The 25,628-nt window shown below is 34.4% G+C and overlaps 2 protein-coding genes and 1 pseudogene across 2 annotated transcripts; all 3 read left to right on the top strand.

The window, feature by feature from the left end:
- Window positions 1–395: 395 nt before the first annotated feature.
- LOC133284304 (remorin-like) lies at window positions 396–3,431 on the top strand. Its single transcript, XM_061481303.1, has 5 exons — window positions 396–778; window positions 1,680–1,730; window positions 1,805–1,892; window positions 2,856–2,937; window positions 3,056–3,431. Exons 1-5 carry the CDS (start codon window positions 625–627, stop codon window positions 3,254–3,256), a joined length of 576 nt encoding a protein of 191 aa, XP_061337287.1. The 5' UTR covers window positions 396–624; the 3' UTR covers window positions 3,257–3,431.
- A 5,199-nt stretch (window positions 3,432–8,630) lies between these two features.
- Window positions 8,631–19,248, top strand: LOC133284277 (uncharacterized). Its single transcript, XM_061481277.1, has 9 exons — window positions 8,631–8,777; window positions 9,726–10,014; window positions 10,117–10,218; window positions 14,279–14,410; window positions 15,330–15,425; window positions 15,699–15,833; window positions 16,486–16,549; window positions 16,684–16,872; window positions 16,966–19,248. Exons 2-9 carry the CDS (start codon window positions 9,937–9,939, stop codon window positions 19,029–19,031), a joined length of 2,862 nt encoding a protein of 953 aa, XP_061337261.1. The 5' UTR covers window positions 8,631–8,777; window positions 9,726–9,936; the 3' UTR covers window positions 19,032–19,248.
- Window positions 19,249–20,975: 1,727 nt separating this feature from the next.
- Window positions 20,976–23,901, top strand: LOC133284288 (thaumatin-like protein 1; annotated as a pseudogene).
- The last annotated feature ends 1,727 nt before the right edge of the window (window positions 23,902–25,628 follow it).

The raw sequence follows: 25,628 nt of genomic DNA, 5'->3' as shown, positions 1-25,628 counted from the left end.
ATCCCCGTATTCCTTGACGGCCACCATTTACAAGCAATAACTTTATTTTCATTCATTATCAAACAGGTATATTCCTTACCTTAATGCTACATATCTTTTACTAATACAGATATGACTTGACCATCGTATTATCTAGAGGTACACACTATTATAAAACACTTATGAACATAAATGTATTAATAAACTAAATTGAAAAATTAAAAATATTGGTAATAGAATAAAAAAGCACAAAATGAACTGTCAAGAACAATTAAAAGATTAACTAAGTTCTAATTTATCTGTAGTGAAATAAACGAGGGAAAATTTACAAAGCAGTCTCGTATGATATCATAGATACTAACTACTAAACAAAAAACAAGACCGCGAATATCCGCACAGCTATGTTGCGGCCCAACTTGAAATTTCGCTTCTCACTAACATTGCCACCCTGTCAGCTCACCACCTTGTTATTTCCAAATTCCAACACAACCAATGATGAACACTTTCTACTCTCTGTCTTTGCTCTTTTCCTATATATTCAAGTTTAATGCTATCCCCTAATTCATTCATTCGTGTTATAACCGAAGCTTTGTTATTGCCACCAACTTTCAAGGTTGTAATTGCACTGTGACCACATAATACGTAATGGAAGAAGAGAAGTCCAACTCCATCAACAACAAAATCGAATTACAGCCAGAGTCTGTGGAAGACTCTGTTCCCGAAGAACATTCCTCCGTTCAAGAAAAGGAATCGGAGAAACCAGACCCTCCAAACACTCTCACTACTACAGTTGTTCAAAGTAAGTTTCTCACTCTTCTTCTCGCTTTCTCTGTTGTCTTTCAGTTCCAGAGAAACTATATGCATAGTCTTAATGGAAAACTAAAATATGAACTGTTTCAATTTATTTTAATCGTTATGTAAGCTTGACAGAAACTCTTTTTATGCAAGTTTGATATTGGTCATCCAAACTGTAAAAAATTGTATCCTGCTAATATTTTCATAGACTCTTGTTGGTGATTTTTTTTGGTAGACTCTCATTAGCGGTAATTACATATGCTGAAAGCGAATTGACTATCATGACAGTTTCTTTTCTCCCTCGGAGTTTCTCTTTAATCAAACGATGCTTTGGACTCTTTTATAAATTTTCTTTTAGAGAGATAATACAGACCAGACTCTTGGATCGTAGCTGAATTTTTTAGTGCATATACTTATTTTCATGTTTAATTGCTTTTAAGGGAATCATAAATCTTTATTTTCTTTTTGGTAGCATCGTATTCTAAAGTTGGTAATTGATAACAGCACAAGAAGCTAATTGATTTAAAGTCAGGATATTCAACTGGCTGGGGAGTTTGGAAAATAGTTTAATTAGGAGTTGATGCAGAGTATAATTTAGACAGATTTGAAGAGATATGAATTTGTTTTGATGAATTTATTATATGAAACAATTGGCAACTTTCGTCATTTCCATTGATAATTGGGATTAGCTAATGTAACATTTCTGGTGTGTATATTTTGACTTTTAGTAGTTTATTCGATCTTCACAATATATATGTATGCTAATTTACACTAAACTCCATGTGGCCTAAAACTAACATATAATTTAGCCTATTAAACAAAGTACATGGATTAGGCTTAGGCATGCATGAATTTGCGTATTCTATGCTATTACTAATCATTCAACCCATCATTTTTCCATACAGAGGTTGAAGATCATGCTGGTAAAACAGATAAAGAGGATTCAATTGACAGAGGTCATTTCTAAAAATTTAGTATAAAGTTATTGAATGTTTAAGAGGTAGTTAACTTTTTCATATTGTTTCATCAGATGCTGGACTTGCAAGAGTTGTGGCAGAGAAAAGATTGGCTTTAATTAAAGCATGGGAAGAAAGTGAAAAGACAAAAGCAGAGAACAGGCAAGAGGCCATCTGATAGTTTGTTTATTCTATGACTATCTTGTTAGAAATATAAACCATTCATGTTTTGAGAGCTTTCCCTTAAGGGGATGTGTTAAGATTTATAATTTAGATGTACACCTTTCAACTTAAATTTTAACAATGAATTAATTCTCGATATATCTAGCATAACCTTGCTTGTTGTTTATTCAAATCAAAGATTAATGACTCTCTCATCAATTTATGAGGCATCCTACTGTTTCAGTGCAGGTAACTATTAAATAGTGATATTCTACATGAAAGCAATTAATTTCGTATGTTAGCCTTTTGCACATTGTTTATATCAAATAATAAGTGCTCCTTACCCGCACCCCTCTCCAAGAGAGAGAGAGAGAGAGTAAAGTTCTAGCCTAGCTTATTTCCAAGGTAAATTTCAGGCGTAAAAATTCTGTGCTTGGCTTCATTAGACAAATGCTTCACTGTAAAATCTGGGGATCCTTTTATGTGTTATTTAACTTTACTATGTTGTGAAGGAGAATCCTAACTATACAAGGATGAATCAATAAGGGAATGGGGTTATTTATTGATGGTTAAGATCTGTTGATTTATTTATTGATGGTTAAGATATTTTCATTTGACTATGTCATGTTAAATAACACACGAGATGATCCATTTCAGTAAAATTTTGAGTAACTCTCTTTTCTACGACATTATTTTACTTCAAATCCTCCTACATTTTCGAAGAAAGTGGTGAGGTTCTCCCTTATTTTATACCTTGCGAGATTTCTTTGGCATTCGCATGACTTTGAAGTGTGGAATGGACCCTGAAAGGCTGAAAATGTTAGTTGAAGAATGTATACTTCCCTTGCAAACTTACCCACTTAGTTGGCTGTAATTTTGAATAAGATACATGTCTTTTAGTCATGTGCAAATGTCAATATGATTATGAAAGCTGAGCTTGATGAAAGTGAAATGGTCACACAGGGCATACAAGAAGTTCTCTGCTGTTGGATTGTGGGAGGATAGCAAGAAAGCAGATGTAGAGGCACAACTCAAGAAAATTGAGGTAATTAACTGTAGGGTTTCTGCATGTACATAGATGTATAGTTAGCTAATTATGACTGGCAAAGAGAATTTGATCATAGTATTGACCCAAATACTTGAAAAAAAAAATGTTTTAACAGGAAAACTTGGAAAGAAAGAAAGCTGAGTATGTTGAAAAAATGAAGAATAAAATAGCTGAAATCCACCGGTCAGCAGAAGAGAAAAGGACAACTGTTGAGGCCCAAAAAAAGGAAGAATTCCTCGACCTAGAGGAGACAGCTGCAAAGTTTCGTAGCCGTGGAGATATGCCAAGGAAATTTTTTGCATGCTTTAGTGGCTAAGTTTTTTAAGCCAAATAAAGACCAAATTCTCACTGGATTGGTTACATGTTGTTGTAAGTGTGCTTTGGTGTGTTGTGTCTTCCTAGTTCCTATATGTATTATTTTAAACAAATGTGAGCAGTTCATATAAACGGATTTAAAATATTTGGACTACTATTAACTCTACATATTTTAGTTCGTTCTATATGACTATTCTCTTTCATTCGCTGTTCCCGGTGCATTTAAACTTATACCCATTATAATTTGAGTAATGCTGTATAATAAGAAGAAATTGGACAGCTTTTTGATAAAAAAAATTGTCCATATTTGACGATTATATCCCCAAAATTAAAGATCCAATCCCTCGAGAGATTTTAAATCAAGTCAAGTCTTAAGATAGTGACAACTGACAAATTATAGAAAATCACATACATAATACTAGCTAAATGGTGATTAGTGATTAGCTCTGGATCTGGAATTTTTTTTATTGTGATCCAAACTCATATCACTGTTTTGTGGTCTTTTTTCAAAAGGGGTAAAATTTCATTTCATTTATATTCTTCTTTTTTTTTCAAATTTTTCCTCTGTCCCTTTTTCTTACTATATTTAGAAAAGAAGCTGTTGGGCCGGGACCACAGCAAACAAGCTCCTGGATCTGATTCAATTATCAATTTTTGAATTGCATAAATGAATTTTATTTTATGTCATGATTGATCAAGTCACACAAGTATGAAACACCCCAAAAATCACTTAATTAAAGTTGAGGGACTTGAATTAACAACACATTTATGTTTACATATAATTTTAGTCTGTATCCATCATCATTCTCTAAAAAAAGAAAAAAAGAAAAAAATTGTAACAACTCATCCTTCAAATGATGTTTTAGAATTTTCTTTATTTTTAACTTCAACAATCACTTTTAATATTTGTTTACATTTTGATGTAAGTTTGTTGTAACAAATTTTTATGATAAATAGCGATGAATATTAATGAGAAAAAACAATCAAAATAATTTTTCTCTCTTTTGCTCGATCCACTACCGAATCTCCTTCCTCAATTTGATTTTCCATCATTTGTGTGTGTGTTAGGTTTGTTCCTCCTTTATTGCTTTGGCGATTCAATAGATTGAATATTTATTGCATAAGACTCAATGTCGTAACAACCCTAACAAATGTGAAGAAATTAAGAAAATCGAATGAAACGTGAAAGAGAAAGTTGAGCTAACCTGTTTTAGGGAATTCCGCTATAAAGAAGACCAAATGTGTATTACTCTTTAGAAAAGAACTTTGTGTATTTCATCTTTGTGAAGGTGAAGATAATTGTTTAATCCTCTATTGTTTACTAGGGAAGAACTATTGTAATCTTCTATTATTCTCATAGTGATTTTTTTAACTAGGTCTTACGATTTTTACGTCTTAACATTTGAAATGATTTTCCATATTATAAATTGATGTGTATATCCTTTGTTCTCTTTTTAGCAGTTTATGTATTTTCTGCTCTTTTGGGTTGATTTGTTAATATATCGACCTTCAAGTGTCGAGTATCGAACTCCACTTGACATTATATTGTTTGTTAATAATGATTTTAATTGATTGAGTAAAATGGATACATGACAAAATATAAAGGAGTGGAGGTTGTACAAATTCTATAACTCACCTTAAAGTAAATAATAAACATAATAAACTAAAATAAAATATTATTTATATCTCTAATACTCTCCTCAAGATAGCGGGTGAATAACATGAACACTCTATCTGGAGAAGAAAAAAGCCTAAAACGAAACTTCACGGAATATAAGCCGAAGAAATCGATAGCACAACAAATTAACTGGAATGACCATCAATTTGAAGAGCTGATAAAAAGATAGTGATGGAATGGACATCAGTTAGAATATGCTGGGATGGACATCCGCAAAGTAAGGAATATCAACCTAAACAATAGTGCTGCGATTGAGATAGATACCAACGGAGCCACTGTAACTAGAATAATCTGTGGATCAAGCAACAGTCGAGATAAATGCTTCCCCTAAAGCGGAGGCAAAAAAATAATAATGGAAAAACAAGATACAAGTCAAAGCAGACTTGAATAACACCACAAACATATATGGGAATAAAATCAAATTGGCCAAATAAAAGCATAATCATAACAATATGCCAAACAATGACGAAGTAAAAAATAGAGATCAAATCAAGCCATATTAGTGTTGGAAATCGACAATCACACAGAATCGAGAAAACAGAAAAAGAGATAAGAGTAGAGAGATTAACACGATGATTTACCCTGGTTCACCCAATATAGGCTACGTCCAGCTTGTCTGTACTATATTCACCTCACCGCCACTCGTTACAAGTCTCTCGGTTTACAAGGCAAATATAAATAGGATTACAAAAAACCCTAACAGCAGCTATTCATGGGCCCAAGCCCAAACTGCTAAGAAAATTACAATAGAAACAGAGGCCTAAACATTACCTAGCCTCTACGGGCCTGGGGGCGCTGCCCCCCGGACCCCGCCCGCTCACTTGGGAGCGGGACCCCAGTTGCCTTTCTGCTGACCCCGACAATTAGGGCCAACATCATCATGTGAAGTATGAGCCATACCCAACAATTAGACTTGAATAAAAACCATAAAAATAAAAAATAAAATCCATATCAGCCATACCAAACAATATGCTAAACAGAGGAAAACAAAAATCAAAGGGAGCATGAGGTATTGATCCAACGGCGGCACAGTCGCAACACTGTCGTTTAGGCCGATGTCCATTCCAGCACTGTCTTTTTACCAGCTCTTCAGATTGATGGTCATTCTAGGTGATTTGTTATGCTATCAATTTCTCTGGCTTATGTTCTGTGAAGCTTCGTTTTACTCTTCTTTCTTCCCAAGATGGAGTGTTCATGCTATTCATCGTCCATCTTGAGGGGAAGTATTAGAGATATAGATAATATTTTAGTTTAGTTTAGTTTATTATGTTTGTTATTTTACTTTAGGGTGAGTTGTAGAGTTATTATAACCCTGCGAATGACAGAGACACGAACGAAGACGCTGACGACGTGCTTGGTCTGTGGCGTTAGGTGGACGACGTGCTGGTCTGTGGCGGCACAACAGTGGTTGACAACGGTGGCTCTAGGTAGATTGATGAAGGGAACAAACGGAAAAAAAATAGCAACAAAGAGAAGAGAAAAAAAATGACGGCAACGAATGGAGGATAAAAGGTTTCTTCTGAAATCGAAGGTAAAAGAGAGAGAATAATAATTTTAATTGATTGATTAAAATGGATACATGACAGAATATAAATGAGTGAGGGTTATAATAACTATACAACTCACTCTAAAGTAAAATAACAAACATAATAAAGTAAAATAAAATATTGTCTATATCTTTAATATTGTTTGTACACTAATAGAGGGATCCCGTCCTAACATTATATAACTCATGATCTTTTTTCGATTTCCCTGGTTAATCTCCTCTCCTATCCAATGTTTTCACATGATAATATTTACTACAATTAGCTAGGTGGGGTGGTAGAAGCAAGAGAAGGCACAACTATCAGTATGTCATATTTTTTCAAACTAATTCCCAATATGCCACGACGTGAAATTTTATCGTCAAAATGTATGTTTTCCTATCCCACTAATCCCACGTGCACATTTAGGTTCTATCACATTGCAAAACTTTGAGTTTGTTTAATTGTATTATGTTTTTTATTCTTAAAACTGTTTTGTAGAATAGTTAATAAAATAAATATTTTATGTGTTTTTTTTTAAACTCATATATATTCTCTAAATTTGATTTTAGAAACTATGGAGCAGTTATAATTTTTGAAACTATTTTTACAAAACAGGCCTTATCAAAAAGATTTTTTTATTTTTTGGTTTTGAAAATAAAAAAATTATTTTAAAAAACAGAAATCAATCAAGCCCTTTAGTTCTCCGTCCTAAATTTCACTATTTCTCCCACTTTTATTATTTCACTCAACATAAATTGTATTAAATTGATATTATTTTTTATCGGTAAATTATTTAAGTTAAATAATAATTAATCATGCAAAATAATTTTAATCTATATGTGTATATTTTGAAATTTTTATAAATTCAAAAATATTAAATTTATTATAAAAATAAAATAATATTAATTTTTTTTCTTTCCCATTTGTAATATAAAGGAATCATCGAATTTTTAGAACAAAGAGAAAAGGAAATCAAATGCTAATTTATCATTATCAATAATAAATTTGATATAGTTAAATTTTCAAAATTTTCCACTAATTTATGATTTTAAATATTTTTTGATTAATAAAATTTTCAAATTTAATTTAATATCAAAATAATAATAATAATAATAATAATAATAATTAATTTATCAAAATAACTATTACTTAAAAAAATTTCGGCAACTAAGAAAATTAAATATTTTTTTTGGTGTGGGGGCACTGCCCCAAAACAAAAGTGAAAGAAATTACATCATAGAATATTTAGCCCTGTGTACAGAGTTAAAATCAGAAAAATACAACCACCTAATATTTGGAGGGGAACATGAAAAACAATAAAATCTTTTTGATCTAGCTTCAGCAGAGGGAGATTAACTAGCAAGTCCGGGCAACTATTTTCTTCCCTGTATGTATGTAGCATTGTAACAACCTAACAAAAGAACATAAATTATCAATTAAATCAATTAACATTTAAAAAAAATATTGTGCAATTCAAATTGCTGATTATTTGAATCATTCTCCCAACAATTAAGCAACCCAACTCACTCATTGTGAGTATGCGAATTGAGTTATGAACAATCACATGGAGATTGACCGTAGTGTCTCCTTTTTAAATATAATATATCTAAATATATTATATAGAGTTGAATTTTTTTTTAAACTTGTTATGTCATCATAATCACTGAAATAGTTAACTATTATAGACTAGACACGTGTCACGTCTCCGGCGGCTGAACACGCAACTCATTCAATCCAAAGTCGCTACATAAAGTAGCTATTTTGATGTTCCAGCCGCTAGACAAATAACACGTGTCTCGTCCATAATAACGGACTATTTCAGTAATTATGGTGTCTGAAAAAAAATTCTAACTCTATAATATATTTAGATATATTATATTTAAAAAGAGGACAAAATGGTGAATGTCCCACAATCATAACCATTTGATACATCGCATTCGCAACACAACACAGCACAATCAAACCGAAACCGGCATTTCTAACAACACGTGGACTCCTAACAGACTTAATACTGGAAGTTGGAACTATAGATCCATTGTAATATTTGGTTTTACTTAACCATCCAAGTAAATTATCGTTATTTTTACATTCTCAACCAGATAAACCGTATATATATACACACATACACATACGTACATACATATATTTATTGATGTTTATTACAGTGTCAATCAATGCTACCAATCCCAATCCTCTTCTCTCGACTCTCAAGTCTCAAGGTCAGAGTCCAATGTTCACGCCCCAAGCGTTCCAGAAGTCTCCGATCCTGAAATTCCTTCGCCCTCCTGCAGAAGAAAGCGCTCGGTCACTGGATTAGGGTAACTAATCATTTGATTCCAGCTGATTTAGGATTAACTCTTTGGTTTTGATATCGTGTTTGATTTTGTTCTTTGCTTCAACTTTAACCTATTCCTTCTAGCCAAAATGATGCTTGGGTGGGGAAAATTAAAATCCTCTTCTCTTGCCCGCTTTTATAATTAATTACTCGGTAATTTTTTTTGCAAGTTTAGGTATCTTTATTTTATTATATTTTATTTTTTTTGCAATTTTAGCGAGACCTTCAATATATTCGAAAACAGAAATTTATTCATACGAAGATGGTGTGATACGTGCCTTAAGTTGCAGTGAAAGGAAAATATATATAAAAGTTAAACATGAATGGTTGCTCTCTAGGTGCTATAGACAATGCCGCGTTTCCTGAGCTGAGATGAAAACGAATAACATGGATCTTGGGATTCAGTGATCTGTATGAGGAACTCAACTTCCATGATCGGCATCCTCTTTATGATTTGATAACCTTTTATTTTATTATTATTTTGTGTTTTGTGATGCTTGTCTAGTGATAATTTGTTTTGGAAACAACATGTGTTGGAAAAGAGCACGAGATGAATGAATGTTTAGTTGTATTATTGCGTTTGTTATTTCTGGCTTCATTGTCTATTTTATTATTCATTGTGTCTCCCAAACAAAGGCTAAAAGACTATGGTTATTCATGGCTTGTGCAATTTTTGTTTATTCGACTTGAATTTGATGGGGAATCTGTGTAAAATATTGTTCTCTATATTGTTCCTGGAATTACTTTCTGACCAAAATACTAGGGGGAAGTGATAAGCATATTACGGTATTTGTCTCATAATCTTGTTTCACTGAGTGATAGGAGGAGAATCTATTTAATGTGCCTTTATGTTCAGATGCCACTTGATTGTATCTTATCCAGTCTTCTTTCTCTACTGCTTTTTCGTAACATGAATTCTTTTCTGATTCAGGAGATGCAATACTGGATGGTAAAAACCCCAACTACTATCTTGGAGGTCAAGTCTAAGCTTCTAATATAGTGCTGATAATCATGTCTTCTTGGTACAATGAGAAAAGTAAGAATGAGTGGGAATAAACTTAAATTAGGGAAGCAAGGAAGAAATTTTGGGCTCTGAAAAAAGTTGATATTTTCTCTTAGATAACTTCACCTCCCTTCTGAAAATGGGAAAAACCCAAATTGAAAAGTCTAAAACATCAAATAGACAGATCAGTAGCAACACAAAATGCAAATTTAATCAGGTGAGCACAAAGTTTGAATTTTTATTATTTTTTGGTATGGTGTTTTCCCCACCTAGCTAAGTTCTTATCACTTACCTCCTGGTTGATGTTTGACAATTTCAGATTGGAGAGAAAGCAAATGAACATCCTGAATGGTTACCTGATGGCTGGAATGTGGATTTCAGAACTCGAAAAAGTGGTGCAAATATGGGACATGGGTATAAGGTGGTAGATAAAGTCTCTTTAACTAGTGATTTGGATATTATTGTTCCAGATCAATGGCAACTTTAGTTAATTGTCTTCAATCATTTTTATCTACTTTTTTTTTTTTTTTGTCCAGTAAGTTCTGATTCTTCCTTAAATAACACTTTCTGTTAAGTTAGGAGCTAACCATTGTCACAAATGCACCCTTGTTGGGAGGAGGGTGTTTGAAAAAAGAAAATTTAGAAAAATTTGAAGGAAGAGAACACTTTATTTCTACTCAACTCTTTTTCTTTTAGCTTGATACAAAATGGTGGATAACACTCCTATTTATACTAGTGGCATCTCCTTAACCAATGGCTAGGATTGTGCCAACACAATTTCATTTAAGGGCTAGTTGCCACAACTTTTTGTTCGCAAACGTCTTTTCCCACATAACTTCTCCCCCTCTATCGGATCTCATGGGTTTGATCTCGCGTACACTTTCATTCTCTACACTGGCCTTGAACTTCTTGAACACTCCAAACACCTTCGATTTTTGCTTTAGGAAATACACTCATGTCTTCCTTGAGAAGTTGTCTATGAAAAGAAGAAAGTAATTACTCTTACCGAAAGAGCTTGGCTTCAATGGTTCATATATGTCCGTATGTGCGAGCTCAAGTGGCTTGTTGGCTCTTGATAAGGACTCATTTGGAAAGCTTTTCCGACATTGCTTCCTAAGCAAACACCCTTCACAAAGTTGATTCGGTTGACTGATGGAAGGCAATCCTCTCACCATCTCCTTCTTGTATAGCAATTCAAGAGGATCAAAGTTGAGGTGTCCAAATCACAGATGCCATAGCCAAGATGCATCTTTGTAGCAAGCCCTGAGACACTTTGCAATGTCGTGTTGAATGTTTAACAAAATCATTCTATTTCTTGATATAGGCACTTTAGCATTCAAGTTATTTTGATTGTCTCTTAAAGAAAGATTATTATTCTTTAAGTAAACATCATACCCTTTCTCTAAGAGTTGCCTCAAACTCAAAATATTATTTTTCATGTTGGGCACATAGTAGACGTTGGAAATGAATTTGTCCCTCTCGTCCTTTAATCGGATAAGAATTTTACCTTTGCCTTTCATTGGTGTCTCTGATTCATCTCCAAACGAGACATTTCCATTCACCGATTCATCAAGTTCCACGAACATGTCTCTTTTCCCAAACATGTGATTGCTTGCCCCCGAGTCTAGATACCATGTATTCTCTTGTTCCCCTACGTTGTTTTTGCGTACCATAAGCAATGTGCCATCTTCGTGACTCTTATCTTCCACATAGTTTGCCTTCTCCTCAATCCTTCTTGTAGGGACTCTACATCAGAAGCATAATGGCCAAACCTTTGACAGTTGTAGCACTTGATTTGAGACTTGTCACGTCTTTGTTGGGAGCTACCTTTTCCACGACCTCTTGTTGAGCTCTCTCTTCGATCTCCATTGCCATAGTTGTTGTTGAAGCCTTCACTTCCACGCCCGCAACCTCTTCCTCGACCATGATATCCTCCTCGTTCTCTTCTATTGCTAAAGTCTTCTTCCTTTTCTTTGGAGTTAAGTTGCGTCTTGAGTAATTGTTCACCATCCCCTTGCTCCTTCTTTTGCTTCTCCTCGAATGCTTGTAAAGAGCCCAAGAGTTGCTCTATTGTCATAGCTTCCAAATCTTTTGTTTCTTCTATGAAAGTGACAATATGATCGAATTTCGGATCTAAAGATCACAAAATCTTCTCCTTAATTTTTATATCATCTATCTTTTCACCATTTCTTTTCAGTTGATTAGTCATCATCAAGACTCTGAAAAGTAGTCGGAGATACTTTCGACATTTGTCATATGTAAAGTTTCGAACTCACCTTTTAGAGTTTGGAGACACACCTTCTTGACTGGCTCTGCACCCTTGTAAGGGGTTTGTAGCTTCACCCATGCTTCCTTTGCGATGGTTGCCTCCGAAATCTTCTCAAAACCATCATCATCTATTCCTTGATAAATGAGATTGAGAGCTTTCTTGTCTCTCTTTCTTGAATCCTTCAAGCTATCCCTTTGAGCTTGGGATAGAGTAACTCCTTGTGGTTCATTGTAGCCTTTCTCTACCATTCTCACACATCTTGTGATCCAAGGAAGGAGGGCCTTCATCTTGATGCTCCAATTATCATAGTTGCTCTTGGTGAGCATAGGGACTTGGAAAGCAACCATGTTGCTACTTGTCATTTCTCTAGAAAGGATCTTTATAGCTCTGATACTTCTTTGTTGGGAAGAGGATATGTGTGAAAAGGTAAATTTAGAGAAATTTGAAGGAAGAGAACACTTTATTTCTACTCAACTCTTTTTCTTTTGCCTTGATACAAAATGGTGGAGAACTCACCTATTTATACTAGTTGCACCTTTTAACCAATGGCTAGGATTGCGCCAATACAATTTCATTTAAGGGCTACAAATGACTCTCTAGAGTTTTCTATAATCTCCTATCCGAAATATTAATTATAGTAGGTACAACAATTCTCTAGAACTCTAATGGAGTAGTCTAGAGTAGACTATTCTAGAAATTATGCTAAATAACTTCTAAAGATTATTCTAGAGGTTTGGCCAAATAACTATCAAGTCCAATTGACCCAAATCAAGTTTATTATTTAACAACCCCCTTTAAACTTGATTTTATGACTCCCATTGTTGAATAATAAACTTGATTTGGGTCAATTGGACTTGATGGTTATTTGGCCCAACTTCTAGAATAATCTTTAGGAGTTGTTTAGCCTAATTTCTAGAATAGTATACTCTAGACTACTCCATGAGCGTTCTATAGACTTGTTGTACTATCATAATTAATGTCTAGGCTAGGAGATTGTGCAGAATTCTAGAGAATGATTTGTTGCCCTTGGATTAAATTGTGTTGGCACAATCCTAGCCAATGGTTAAGGAGGTGCCACTAGTATGAATAAGTGTGTTCTCCACCATTTTTTATCAAGCCAAAAGAAAAAGAGTTAAGTAGAAATAAAGTTTTCACTTCCTCCAAATCTTCTAAAATTTTCCTTTTCTCAAATATCCTCCTCCCAACATAATTGACACTATTAGTCTATAACTTGCACATTCCTCACATGTGTATTTGGCCTTGAAACACAAAAATAAGATTCTGTACGAGATCTATAGTGGAAAGGTTCTTTGAATATCTTAATTAAGAAAGCAACCCCTAGGGACCTCTGGCTAAACTGTTCAGTGCTTGGGTTGTTCATGGCATGAACATCACATGATCACCTAGACATGTCCATAAAATATACACTTGATTCTTAATTACAATCATGGCTTTTAGCTTATTGTATGATGAAACCTCAATTTGGAATTAAAAGAAAATTTAGTTACAGAATGCAGTGACAGATTAAAAGGAAAATGAGACACTCCTAGCAACAACACTATGATAATGGCTGATACAGCCTTGAAAGCAACAAAACACCAAAATAAAAGATAACCAGGGGACTCCCCGGGACCCCTCTTCCGAGGAGATCCCCACGGATTCTTCACTACCAATAACCAACTATTATAATCCACATGCCTTCCCGTTCCCACCCACATACATTATATAGACCCTCAATCTCTCTCTTCGAATAGTTAAACGTGGGCCCACTTATCCTAGCCCATCATTGTACAACTTTATTTTGTTCTCCACATGTGTTTGGCATATGACCAGTTGTCCTGAATTGGCTTGAGCTGGGTTTTGGGAGATATCTTTTGAGGCCATACTTAAATTATTTGCAATGGTTATATTCGCTAGTACTTTCTCTACTCGTCAATTGGTGTGAATATGTGATTCTGTACTCCTTGATATTTTATTTTCTCCTGCTCTGTTGTTGGAATATTAATTGTTTGGTACATTAATTACAGAATTGCAATGTGGCTTTATCCTTGCTTTGTACTTTCGTTCTGCTCTATTAATTAAATTTTGAAATAATAAAGTAAAAATTATTCGTAAAATATCTGCATGAATATGTTGTTTACTTGTTATGTATTTGTTGGTTGCCATTAATAATGCATCTTCTCACACTATAAATCTGTGTTTCTTGTTGCAGTGTTATATTGACCCAAACGGAAACAAGTTCTACTCCAAACCGGAGGTGTTACGATATCTTGAAACTATGAAGGGCAACAGCCCCACTTCCAAGGAGGAGATATGCAATACCATGCGTTCTCCAAAAAACAACGTCTGTATCTCTATATCACTCTTCACTAATTTTCTTTTCGTTTTTTCGTTTTTAGTTGTGAACTTTATTATCAAAATGATGACTTTTATTTATTTTTTATTGTCATCTGCTATAATGCCAAAATTCACAGAAAATTGGCTAAATGGACGAATTGGGATTGATATCGACAATTCTAGTTCTCGAAAAACAATGTTTAGAAATTCAGCAACTCATAATTAGAGTCTTAAACACCCTTTTATATGGTGTCAAATAATCCTAAAACACAATTAAAAATAAAATGAAAAATTACAATATTGGCATTGGAAATATAATAAGCCTAAAATCCCCAAAAAAATTATGCATGTATGCACGTCGCACGCACGCATGATTCTAAGCCAAATATAGGTGCACTGTTGTGGGACATGTACGATTGATTATTTGCATAATTGGAATTTTTTTGTAACGTATGAAGCTATAGTCACGCTGGAATTAAAAGATAATTAAGAGGGAGTTTTATTTTCTTAAATGTTCGTGATTAAAGGATCTTTCCATTATTGGGAATGGATCTGCTCATGTTTAATTTTAACATGACCATATTATGCGATGAATCTGTAAGATTCAATGATAATTCTTCAAAATATAATTAGTAAATTTTGCATTTTTTTTAGATGACATAAAATGAATTTACAAAGCAGCGTTATATGAAACTAATACTATTATCTAACTGAGCTTTCATTCTGAAACTACAAAGCAAGACAACTGCAGATGCAGTCGAAAGATAATATGCGGATTGCTTCTTTTAAAAATATTCTTCATGATATTGATTATTGGATAAATCTATTAAAACAACTAAATATTATTAGAACTTGGAATTTATGAATTATCTTAATAAAATTGTTGTCCAGTATGTAGTTTTCATGGTTTTGGAGTGTTGTTTTAGGATGCGGTTGAGAAGTCCAAAGTGGAGGATTTGCCACCGGAGTGGATAGTAGAAGTCAAGATTAGGAAGGGCAGCAATGACAATAGGAAAGATCTGGTATGAAATTTCATTTGATTCGTGCTTTGTTGCCCCTCTCCACTCAAAAGAGGAACTCTTTTATGTATCTGAAATAAAAATATGGGTATTTTTCTCTTTTTTCCATCAAATCTAGTGTTTTTATTTTTTCCCTTTGGGGAGGTGGATTACAAATCATAATCAGTGCGGCTTATTACATTATAGTGCAATATATTACATAGTGATATACTGCATTTGCAGTTTCCCAAATGTTTAATGCTTACATAAGTTATGATTGGGTTATGCTTCCAACAGCTTTATACAGATCCAGTGAGTGGATATGTATTCCGTTCCAAGAAAGATGCACTGCGCTATCTTGAGTCTGGAGATATAAGTACGTGTGCTATTAAACCAAGTAAAAGACAAATCCAAGATGAACCCAAATCAACTGTAAGGATTGTTTTCTCCATGAGTACTATCTTATAATTGTAGCTTTTATTTAGTAGGCCCATTTACTTTGAACCTGTAAAAGATTAAAAGAAGAAAGAAAATTTTATCAATCAAATTGGACTTAAATTTATTTTGAAAATAATCTATGCCCCTGCAAAAATAAGTAAATTTGAGTTATCTTCAAAATTCTAATAATTAAAGGCTGACTGAAATTTCAGTTTCTATATTTCCACTACAACATGTATTATGCATGCTCCTATTGCAATTCCAGTTTCGATATTCACTATAATGTTCTATCTTTCAGTGGGTTATTCTGTTCATCTGCTAAAAAGTGTATATGGGTTCTTAATTATTTTTCAAAGCAAAATTGAATTTGGTAATTTCATAACATCAAATTCAAGCATTTTGAGGGACTTCCTTTCCATGAAAACTGTCTCCCACTTTGTATTAGCTGGTAATAACTGTTCTTTATTAAGCTTTGTCTTCCTGAATAATATCCTGTTATAAAGGCTCCTTTTGGAATGAATTGTCTATAAGCCAAGCTTGCTTTATAATATGGGCCTCCTAACAAATCAGAAATATATTTATTTTTGTTTGTGTGAAATCAGGGTGAGTATACTTATAAGTCGTGTTTTGTTTTTGTTCAATCTAGCCAACATCTGCCAGCAAAAAACAGAAACTAAAGCTGTCTGCAACCAAACGACAACTTTTTGTAGGTAAGAAATCTTAAATGATTATATTTAGAATTGGCTGGTCAATTGTTCTACAAGTTTATCCAAATCACGGGTTTAAGGAATATGCCATTTACATCTAAAACCCATTTCTTTCTATTTGAAACTTGTTAATGCAGGCAAAGAAATATCTGATGAAAGCACCTTAGAATTGCCAGATGCTAACAGCTTGAAAAAGGGACAAGATGTGATGGCGTGTTCTGGAGGAATGGTTTCTTCTGTTCCTACAGGTAAATCTGTTGTCAAGATTCAATCACTAGAGAATGCAGCTGCATACCCTCCAAAAATGAAGAAAACATCTGATCCAGGTAGCTCAGCATTGTTACATGTTAAATTTGAATCCTTTAAAGAATCAGAAAAAATGTTCCCTGCTGAAGATGGATTTCACTTAAATCCTGCAGATGATGTGCAAGAGAAGAATCTTATTGTGAATGTGATGGAGAATGCGAGTAAAACAAATCACAATAACCGTAGTTCATCCAAAAACAACGAGCTTAGTCTGGCTCCCCGTTTTTCGCCGAGACTTGCTGGTGCAGTACCTGACCAGTTGACCAACAACATGACTAATGAACAGACTCTTCAAGTTCCAAAAAGAAACTTGAGAAAAAGAAATGTTTTAGATGCTGATTTGGCTAATAAATCATTTCAGCAGCACAAAGCTGATAATCCTCATAGTTGTCATGGTTTGGCTTCTGAAGCTCGTGCTTTGAAGGAAAACAAATTGCATGTGGGTGAGACTGGAAAAAGTGGTTTGCAAGAAATTCATTCGAACAAAACCAGCGACAAGAAAGAGTATCGTCGGGCTTCAAAACGACTTGCTGGATTTGAACCCAAGCTGATGAATAACTCCATCTACAATGAAATTGCTCCCGAATATAAAAGCAAAAAGTCTAAAGGTGAGGTCAATGCAATCTTGCACCAAAGTGAGGGTCGACCAGCTATGGAGCTTACAGATCATGCATCAATAAATGAAGAGTCATCAAATAAAAGCGGAAAACCTAAAATCTCGCCTATAAACAATGATCAACTGAAGAGACTTGATGATGAGGAAGTGAATGATGAGAAATCAGAACCTCAGCAATCCTTAGCATTCCACTATTCTTGGTCTGACCCATGCTTGGAATATACAATTCAGAGCCTCACGGGTGCATTACCAGTTGAGGATTCAGTTGGTAATGGACCCACTGGAGTTCCTGCAAATGATATAATTTCCAAAACGAAGTTGTTTGAGAATGTTACAGGAAGCAGCAGTGACAAAAACGCACATATAAATTCAAAGAAATCCAAGAACAAGAAAGAGCTGAAAATGCCTAGGCGGCTGTCAAAGCGACTTGCTGGCCATGAACCTGAGGTACTGCCTCCTGAAACAGCTCTTGAATATGCCACGAGAAAATCATGCAAAGATAAATCAACTGCTACAACGATTTCAACAAATCTAGCATCTGAGCAACTTCATGCTGGCAAAGAATCCAAGATTATTGTTCATGCGTCTGACCAGTTGAAAACAGCATTATGTAGTGAATCATCAAACAAGAGTGAGAAGTCATTTGATGCCCAAACTATTCCCAATGAACAATTGCAGAGGCTTGAAGCTGAAAATATTGATGATGACAGATCAGAGCCACAGTTACCCTTACAAATTGGGGATTCTTGGTCAGATCCATGCCTAGAATTTGCAATTAAGACTCTTACTGGTGCTTTGCCAGTTGGTGATGGTGCTGCTGACATTTTGCCTGTTACGACTCCTGATGTTAATGACCCACCAACTAAGGAATTGCTTGAGAAGAGTATCAAGGAGGAGCTTAATACGGTTTGCCATCCTTCGGAACAACTCCTGGAACAGCCTGAGTTGAGGACCAGCTTCACATCCTGTGAAAATGATCCTAAATTTGCAACTACACAGTCTTACAGCAATGAAGGCAATGCAACAAGGAATTTGGATGGAAGAGAATCCCTACATATTGAAGCTGGGAACGTAACACAATTTGATATAAACACACTATTTGAAGGGCCATTATTTGAAAATGAACAGGTTCTTGAGGGTGTATCTGTTGCGGAACAAACACAACCCGAAACTGAAACTGCAAACCATGATAATTCTGGACGAGAGTTTTGTGTTTCATTTATGGATTCTTGGTCAGACCCATGCCTAGATTTTGCATTTAAGACTCTTACAGGCACAATACCAGTACAGGAAGATATAGCAATTCAAGGATGTTTCCAGGAACATGCTAGCTGCCATGCCCAGAGAGATGGTGGCTCAATGTTGCCTGAATTTGGATCTTCCAGCATTTCTCAAAGTGATATCTCATTTCCTAATGATATAGGAGAGAAGTCCAAGACAGGGCAGCAGTCATCAACGAGCTCTTCATTCCTCCCCCTGGAAAAACCGAGCCTGCATGGTTTCTCTGGGGTTGATCCTCAAAAACACTACTCTCAGTGCAATAATAATTTTCAGAGAAGGTGAACTCGCAAAGCTGGCTAGCCCCAGGATAACTAGTTATTTTAGTGTTAATGGCTGACTGTACTTGTTTAGACAGCAAAATCAATGTCATGATGCATCCTTTTTTTTTTTTTCCTGGTGACAGTTGAGAATAACATGAGATCGGGCTTGATGTGTTGTATTCTCTGCTGAGAACATCTAGGTAAACAAACCTTGTTAAAATGTTTATGATTTGATGCCCCATCAAACTCCATGCGCGATTGTAAACCTCATATTCTGGATCTTGAAGGAACAATTGCACTATCAAGCCTGTGCTGGGCGAGATGCGTATTTTCCTTCTCTAGGTTAGTTCAAGTTTCAAACAAAACCCTTTAAGAAGAACAACGCCGCACCTGTTCCTAATAGCTAACCTGTGAAAACAGTGACAAAAACGCACATGTAAATTCGAAGAAAACAAAGAACAAGTAAGAGCTGAGAATGCCTAGGCTGTTGTCAAAGCGACTTGCTGGCCATGAACCTGAGGTATTGCCTACTGAAACAGCTCTTCAATATGCCACTTGAAAATCATGCAAAGATAAATCAACTCCTATAACGATTATAACTAATGTAGCATCCAGGCAACCCAGGCTCCCAATCAGCTTCCCATTTTGACTTTAGAAAAACCTCATTTTTTTTAACATGGATCCATTGAGCCTTATGCCCAAAATGGGCTGAGAGTAGGCCCAATTAAGCGTACCCAATCCTTCAAAACCAATATTACTGATTTTTTAGCAAAAATAAGTTCATTAATGTTTATGTGTTAACAACATTTGTCTAATTCTTTAGTGAATATAAATGGCGATAAAAGAAATTGAAGCTAAGGAAAACAGAACAGAATATCTATTTTATTAAGGGATTTATTATTCACCTATCAAAGGAGACAAGATTTTTTTCTTGCTCACTTAAAAATGATGTGGGTTTCATTTAATTTGTTTTTATTTTTTTGGTGCGTCTTTGTTAGAAATACTTAAGTGTGAGTTATAAAAGAAGTTCCGCATTGGTTAGAATTGAAACAAGTAATAACCATATAACTACAAAAGATCGATAAACCTATTGTCTTAAGATTTTGAATTAAGATATAATGTCGGGCCACTTATTATAATTTGTCACTTGACCCACTTATGAAGATATCTTTGTAAAGGAAATTTTTTTTCTTAGTTTTCTTGTAAAAGAAGACTAATAAAGCCCTTTTCTCTCTCATATTTTCTAAGTCTGCATATTTTCTAAAGTCCGCATATTTTCTTCGATAATGTCAGTTTCATACAATCTCACAAGTGTCAAAACAAATTAAATTAAATATCAACATAAACATAAATAATATAAGAAATTTTACACTCAATTTAAATCAAATTAAAATTTACTAAATATCCAATAATTAATTGCATTATATTTTTGACATTATCTTCATTAAGGTGTCATGAAGATGGATAGCCGCCCTTCACTTTTAGGGGAGGAGAAATTCTTTTTTACCGGGAAAAAATAATTTTCAGAAATATGATGGAAAAAATAATTTCAGGTAAGTTATCAAAAAGTATTTCGTAAGTCATTTTTTTTCCGAAAATGTTGGGTTAATTTTACTGATGTTATGTGTTAATTTTCTCACCATATGAGAAAAAAACAATTTCACTTAATCAATGGTAATCTTCCATAACCATTTTATATGGAAAAACAAATTATGGAAAAAAAAAATTCCCAGCCATACTTTTACTTCACCTCCTACCAAATATAGGTAAATAATTTTCCTCACTCCATTTTCCTAGGAAATTTTTTTTTCTCCTCCTACCAAACATCCCATTATAAAAGTTGAGCCACTTGTTTCCTTAGTATTCAAATTTGATAGCTTTGCTTACTAATTTATAGTCTATATAAACCCCAAATAGCATTCTTCTATTCCCACACTTCCCACTCATAAATCATTTTATTCCCAAAATGGGTTTCTTATCCAACCTCATAATATGCTCCCTCTTCATGTTGAGTGCGTGTTTGGTCACAACAACGGGAGCGGCAAATTTTGAGATAGTGAATAATTGTCCTTACATAGTATTGGGCAATTGCAGCCCTGACGGTGGTGTCCGCCTTGAACAAGGTCAGACATGGAACTTGTGGGTAGCACCTGGCACTGCCACGACTCGTATATTGGGCCGTACATGCTGCAACTTCGATGGCAGCGGTCACGGTCATTGCCAAATCGGTGATTGCCCCGGTGGACTTCAATGCACGATATTGTGACTTCAGTAAATGCATCTGCCGTAAAAATAATAAAAGTGTATGTGAGTACAAGATCGTTCCCACCAAGATTAGATTTCAATCACTAATTCACTATTTGCACTGCTTTATTTGGACAAACTAATATGAAAACTTTGAATTTAAAATTAAGATGAATAAAAAACATAAGAATTCAGAATTAAAACAAGCAATTAAAATGAAGTTGGTTTTGATAATCAAGAAAAAGTGTGATTAGGGTTTCAATTTCCCCAAATATCCTCTTTATATTATGAATTAAATAGTTAAGAAATCGCTCTTAGTATATTGCCAATCAATTCTTTCTAAATTAATTAAGGCTCAATCCCTTGTTACCCTAATTCTATGTTATCTTAAAGAACCCTAGTTCCTCGGTTATTCCTCAAGAAAACATGCATTAAAATCAAGAATTTAAAGATTGCATAATTACCATATGTCTATCCCTAGATCACAAGGATTACGATAAATTTATCAATTTCGGGTTCATACACTAACATCCCTATTGTCATGCAATTTCCCAAGGATCATTATACAAGGAGCAAACTCATAGAAAACATTACAAATAGATAAATTCATTCAATTATAAAATAAGAGAATTTCAAAGACAACTTATTTTATAAACATAAAGACTCAATTGAGTTTCATATATCCCTAACAACATAGAAATCTAGCCTAGCATAGTGAATTCAAAAACACATGAAAATAATAAAGATCCCTCATACTCCAATTATGTGATGGCATTGTGAATCTTCAAAGTTCCCAGCGTGTTCGTGAATTCCATCCACTCCCAATGCTCCAAAGCATGAAAGACGCGTTCTCTATCGCCAAAGTAGGATTCTCTCTTCTGAATTATCAAAAGCTACCTTATTGATGTCAAAAAACTCCTTTTATAATGGTGAAATCCGTGCTCTAAGTGATTCCATAAATTGGGCCTGAATTTGGATCTCACAGTGTGTTAAAGCGCTGATGAGCGTGTTTTAGCGTGTTGAATCATTGTAAATCTCTGCTTGAGCGCGCTCTTCGAAGGGAGATTTCTAAACACTAGTGCGCTGCAGCATGCTTTTTGAAGAAAAAATTGTTCATCAAAGTGCGTGTTAGCGCGCTCTTCCAGGGATCTTGGTTGTTTGCTAAAGCGCGTTCTACCACTCTTCCATTTGATGTGAATTGCTCTATATGGACTTCCTTTGATCTTCAATCTTCACCTCTAAGCCCTTTACTTCATTTTTACATTATTTTGTGTCAATTCACCTTCAAAACAAGTAAGATCGCATTATGTTAGCTCAAAATACAACTTTCATGTTTTTTCACTACAAAACCTAAGTTTTCATGCAATTGACTATGCGTAATTCATCTATTATTTAACCCTACAAACATGATAAACTAAAGATTTATCACATAGGCTGGGGTGTCCCTCCAAACACCTTGGCTGAGTTTGCATTGAACCAATTTGAAAATCAGGATTTCTATGACATCTCTCTTGTTGATGGTTTCAATATTCCAATGGACTTCTATCCCCTCAATGGTGGCTGTCAGCCTGTCACAAAATCAGCTGCCCAACTGATATTAATGGACAGTGTCCTAACGAATTGAGGACACAAGATGGGTGTAACAATCCATGCACAATGTTTAAGACCAATGAATATTGTTGCACCAATGGCCAAGGAAGTTGTTGGAGCCACTAACTATTCAAGGTTCTTCGAATACAGATGCCATGATGTATACAGCTACCCTCAGGATTAGGGTTGGCAAAAATGAGTAAACCTGTCGGGTTGGCTCATAACCCGTAAAAAATGAGTAGAGTTGGGTTGGTAAAAATGAGCTGTCAGCTCGAGAAAAAATGAGCCAACCGGTGGATCAAACGGGCCAGCTTGCGGGTTGAGTATTTTTTAAAAAATATATATATTCAAATCCTTGCAAGCTCTACTTAATCATATTTCCCAATTGATAAGCACTTTTGTCACCTAGTCCAGATTTATATGGTAATTATGTCTTCCTAAAGTATTAAAAACATGCACTCGAGTTTCCCTTTTTATATTGTTAGGTTGTGCTGGCTCTGTTTGGTTCAAATATCTTACCCACTTGGTAACAAGTGATTCTGATTGTTTCTCAATGTTGGTGCAAATTTATTGTGAAAAAAATTCGAAACTAGAACATTTTACTTTTACTTTTGATTCTGTAACCCTTTTCTATTTTGCTTTTTTTATAAACTATTTTGTACGACAATTGAATTGTTTAAACCGGTGGAAGTCACATAACTGGCGCATTAATACTACAAGTTCATTTAAATATGCTTAAAACAAACCAACCCATAAGCCATTTTTTTGGGTCAACTCGCAAACCAACCCTAACCCGACTCGGGTTGGATTGGTTGGGTTTTCTAGCTCTCTTTTTTTCAAGCCAATCTTAACTCAATTTTTTTTTTAAGTTGCACGTGAGTTGGGTCGAGTCAAGTCAGATTGGCCTATTTTGCCAACCTTAGGATGACCCAACAAGTACTTTCACATGCCCCGCTGGCTCTAACTATAGAGTTATTTTCTGTCCACTTGGTTATCCTCATATATCCCACTTTAGATGCCAGGAAGTACGACCAATGAGTATTGAAACAAAAGTGTGATCATTGTTAAGCCCTTCAACTGGCTTATAAGAAGATGAAGTTTATCGCGAAAACTTCATTTATGATAAATTGATAATCAATAAGCTCGGAGATCGCTTAGCTTTTTGTGTGCGCTTTTCTGTGTAATGAAATATATGGACGAAATAAAGGGGTAACTCCTATTAATGTACTTTTTACATATGTTATGACCGAACATCCGTAACTTTGTTAAAAATTAGAGTAAATATCTTTTTTTGATCTCAGCAAATTTCACGATACCCGCTTTAGTTCCTAGCAAATAAAAATGCTCATCGTGGTTCCTAAGAAATTCAAAATGGATTTATTTAGTTAAAATCGTAGTTCCTCACAAATTCAAAAAAGATTCATATTAATTTCTAAAAGGACTAAAATGGATCTATTTTGAATTTTTTAGAGATCACGATAGACCTTTTTATTTGTTAGGAATTAAAGCAAATATCGTGAGATTTGCTAAGAACCAAAAAATATATTTACTCTAAAAATTATGACTACCTTATCTTTTGATAACTTTTCCCCTAACTATGCGGAGCATTGATTGTGGATATGTAATCGTAAGTTTCGCAAGCTCTGTTGACAGGGAAGTCCAATTCAGCAAGGTATTGTTGTATAAATTAATAATCGAGTACAAAATAGGCTTTTTTTTCTCGTTTGACGATGAGATCCTCCCATTTCCACTTCTATTTATTGGACCAGGACAAAGTATTTGTTATGGGAAATCAGATCATTTCATTGTCCAATTGTAGCATTTATATTAAGGAATATAATTTCTCTTGTTATATGACTTGTTATATGAGGTAATTTTATCTCATGCACATATAAAAAAGTGAATAAAGCCTATTAAGAAGAAAAGAAAAAAATAAGTGGATTCTATTTATTTTTGTGTGTAACTGTATGTGTATGGGATAATCTTAAAAAAAAATTATCTCATGTCACGTGAGAAATTATGTTTTCTTTATATTATTCAGTCATGCAAGTTAAACTAATGTATTAGAGGGGATCATCCATAATTGTACTAGACAACTTTCAAACTACTAGAGAAATTATTAAGAAACTTTATCCAAAGTTTTGGGGACCACTCTAAGGCAATATAACAAAGGATTCATGCTTTGGAGCCTTTTTTCGTAATATGGGAGCACGGTGCTTCTTGTCAAAAAATAAAAATAAAAAGAGATTGAGAGAGAAATATATAAAAAAAAAAAAGAATTTAAGAGTAATTTTTTTATCAGAAATAAAAAAAGGAGCATAAAAAAATTTGATAGTCCCGGAACATTTTAAAAATTTCCCATGCTTTTTACCCAACTTTTTTTTACGACATCTCACCCTTTTATCATTACTTCTTTCGTTTCCACGGCACTATTTTTTTTCCTTCAAAAATGTTTTTTACACACATGCAAGAAACAATGATCTTATATGTTAAGTATACAATTGAATCAAAATATAAGTGTTTATAAGATAACATGGAATCAGTTGTAATTAAATGGTAAAAATTCTGATCTTGCCTTTTTTTTTCCTAGGTGCTGTTACTGCCATGTCTATGGTTAATTTAATTGGTCATATCAACGAGGAATCTTTTATGGTTGAGGTTAGGTACATCTAGAGGTGGCAAAGTGAGCGGGGCGGGAGCCCGCCAAAAAATGAACCAGCTCGCTCAGCTCCGCTTTTGAAAGTGGGCTGAAAAATTTAGCTCGCCCCGTCCCGTTTGGCGGGTT

Source organism: Gastrolobium bilobum, unplaced genomic scaffold (genome assembly GCF_033153095.1).
Source record: "Gastrolobium bilobum isolate Gb01-03AN ecotype WA unplaced genomic scaffold, APGP_CSIRO_Gbil_v1 utg2926, whole genome shotgun sequence".
NCBI lineage: Eukaryota > Viridiplantae > Streptophyta > Magnoliopsida > Fabales > Fabaceae > Gastrolobium > Gastrolobium bilobum.
Note: the sequence above shows the minus strand (reverse complement) of the source record. Positions and strands in the feature narration are given on the sequence as shown.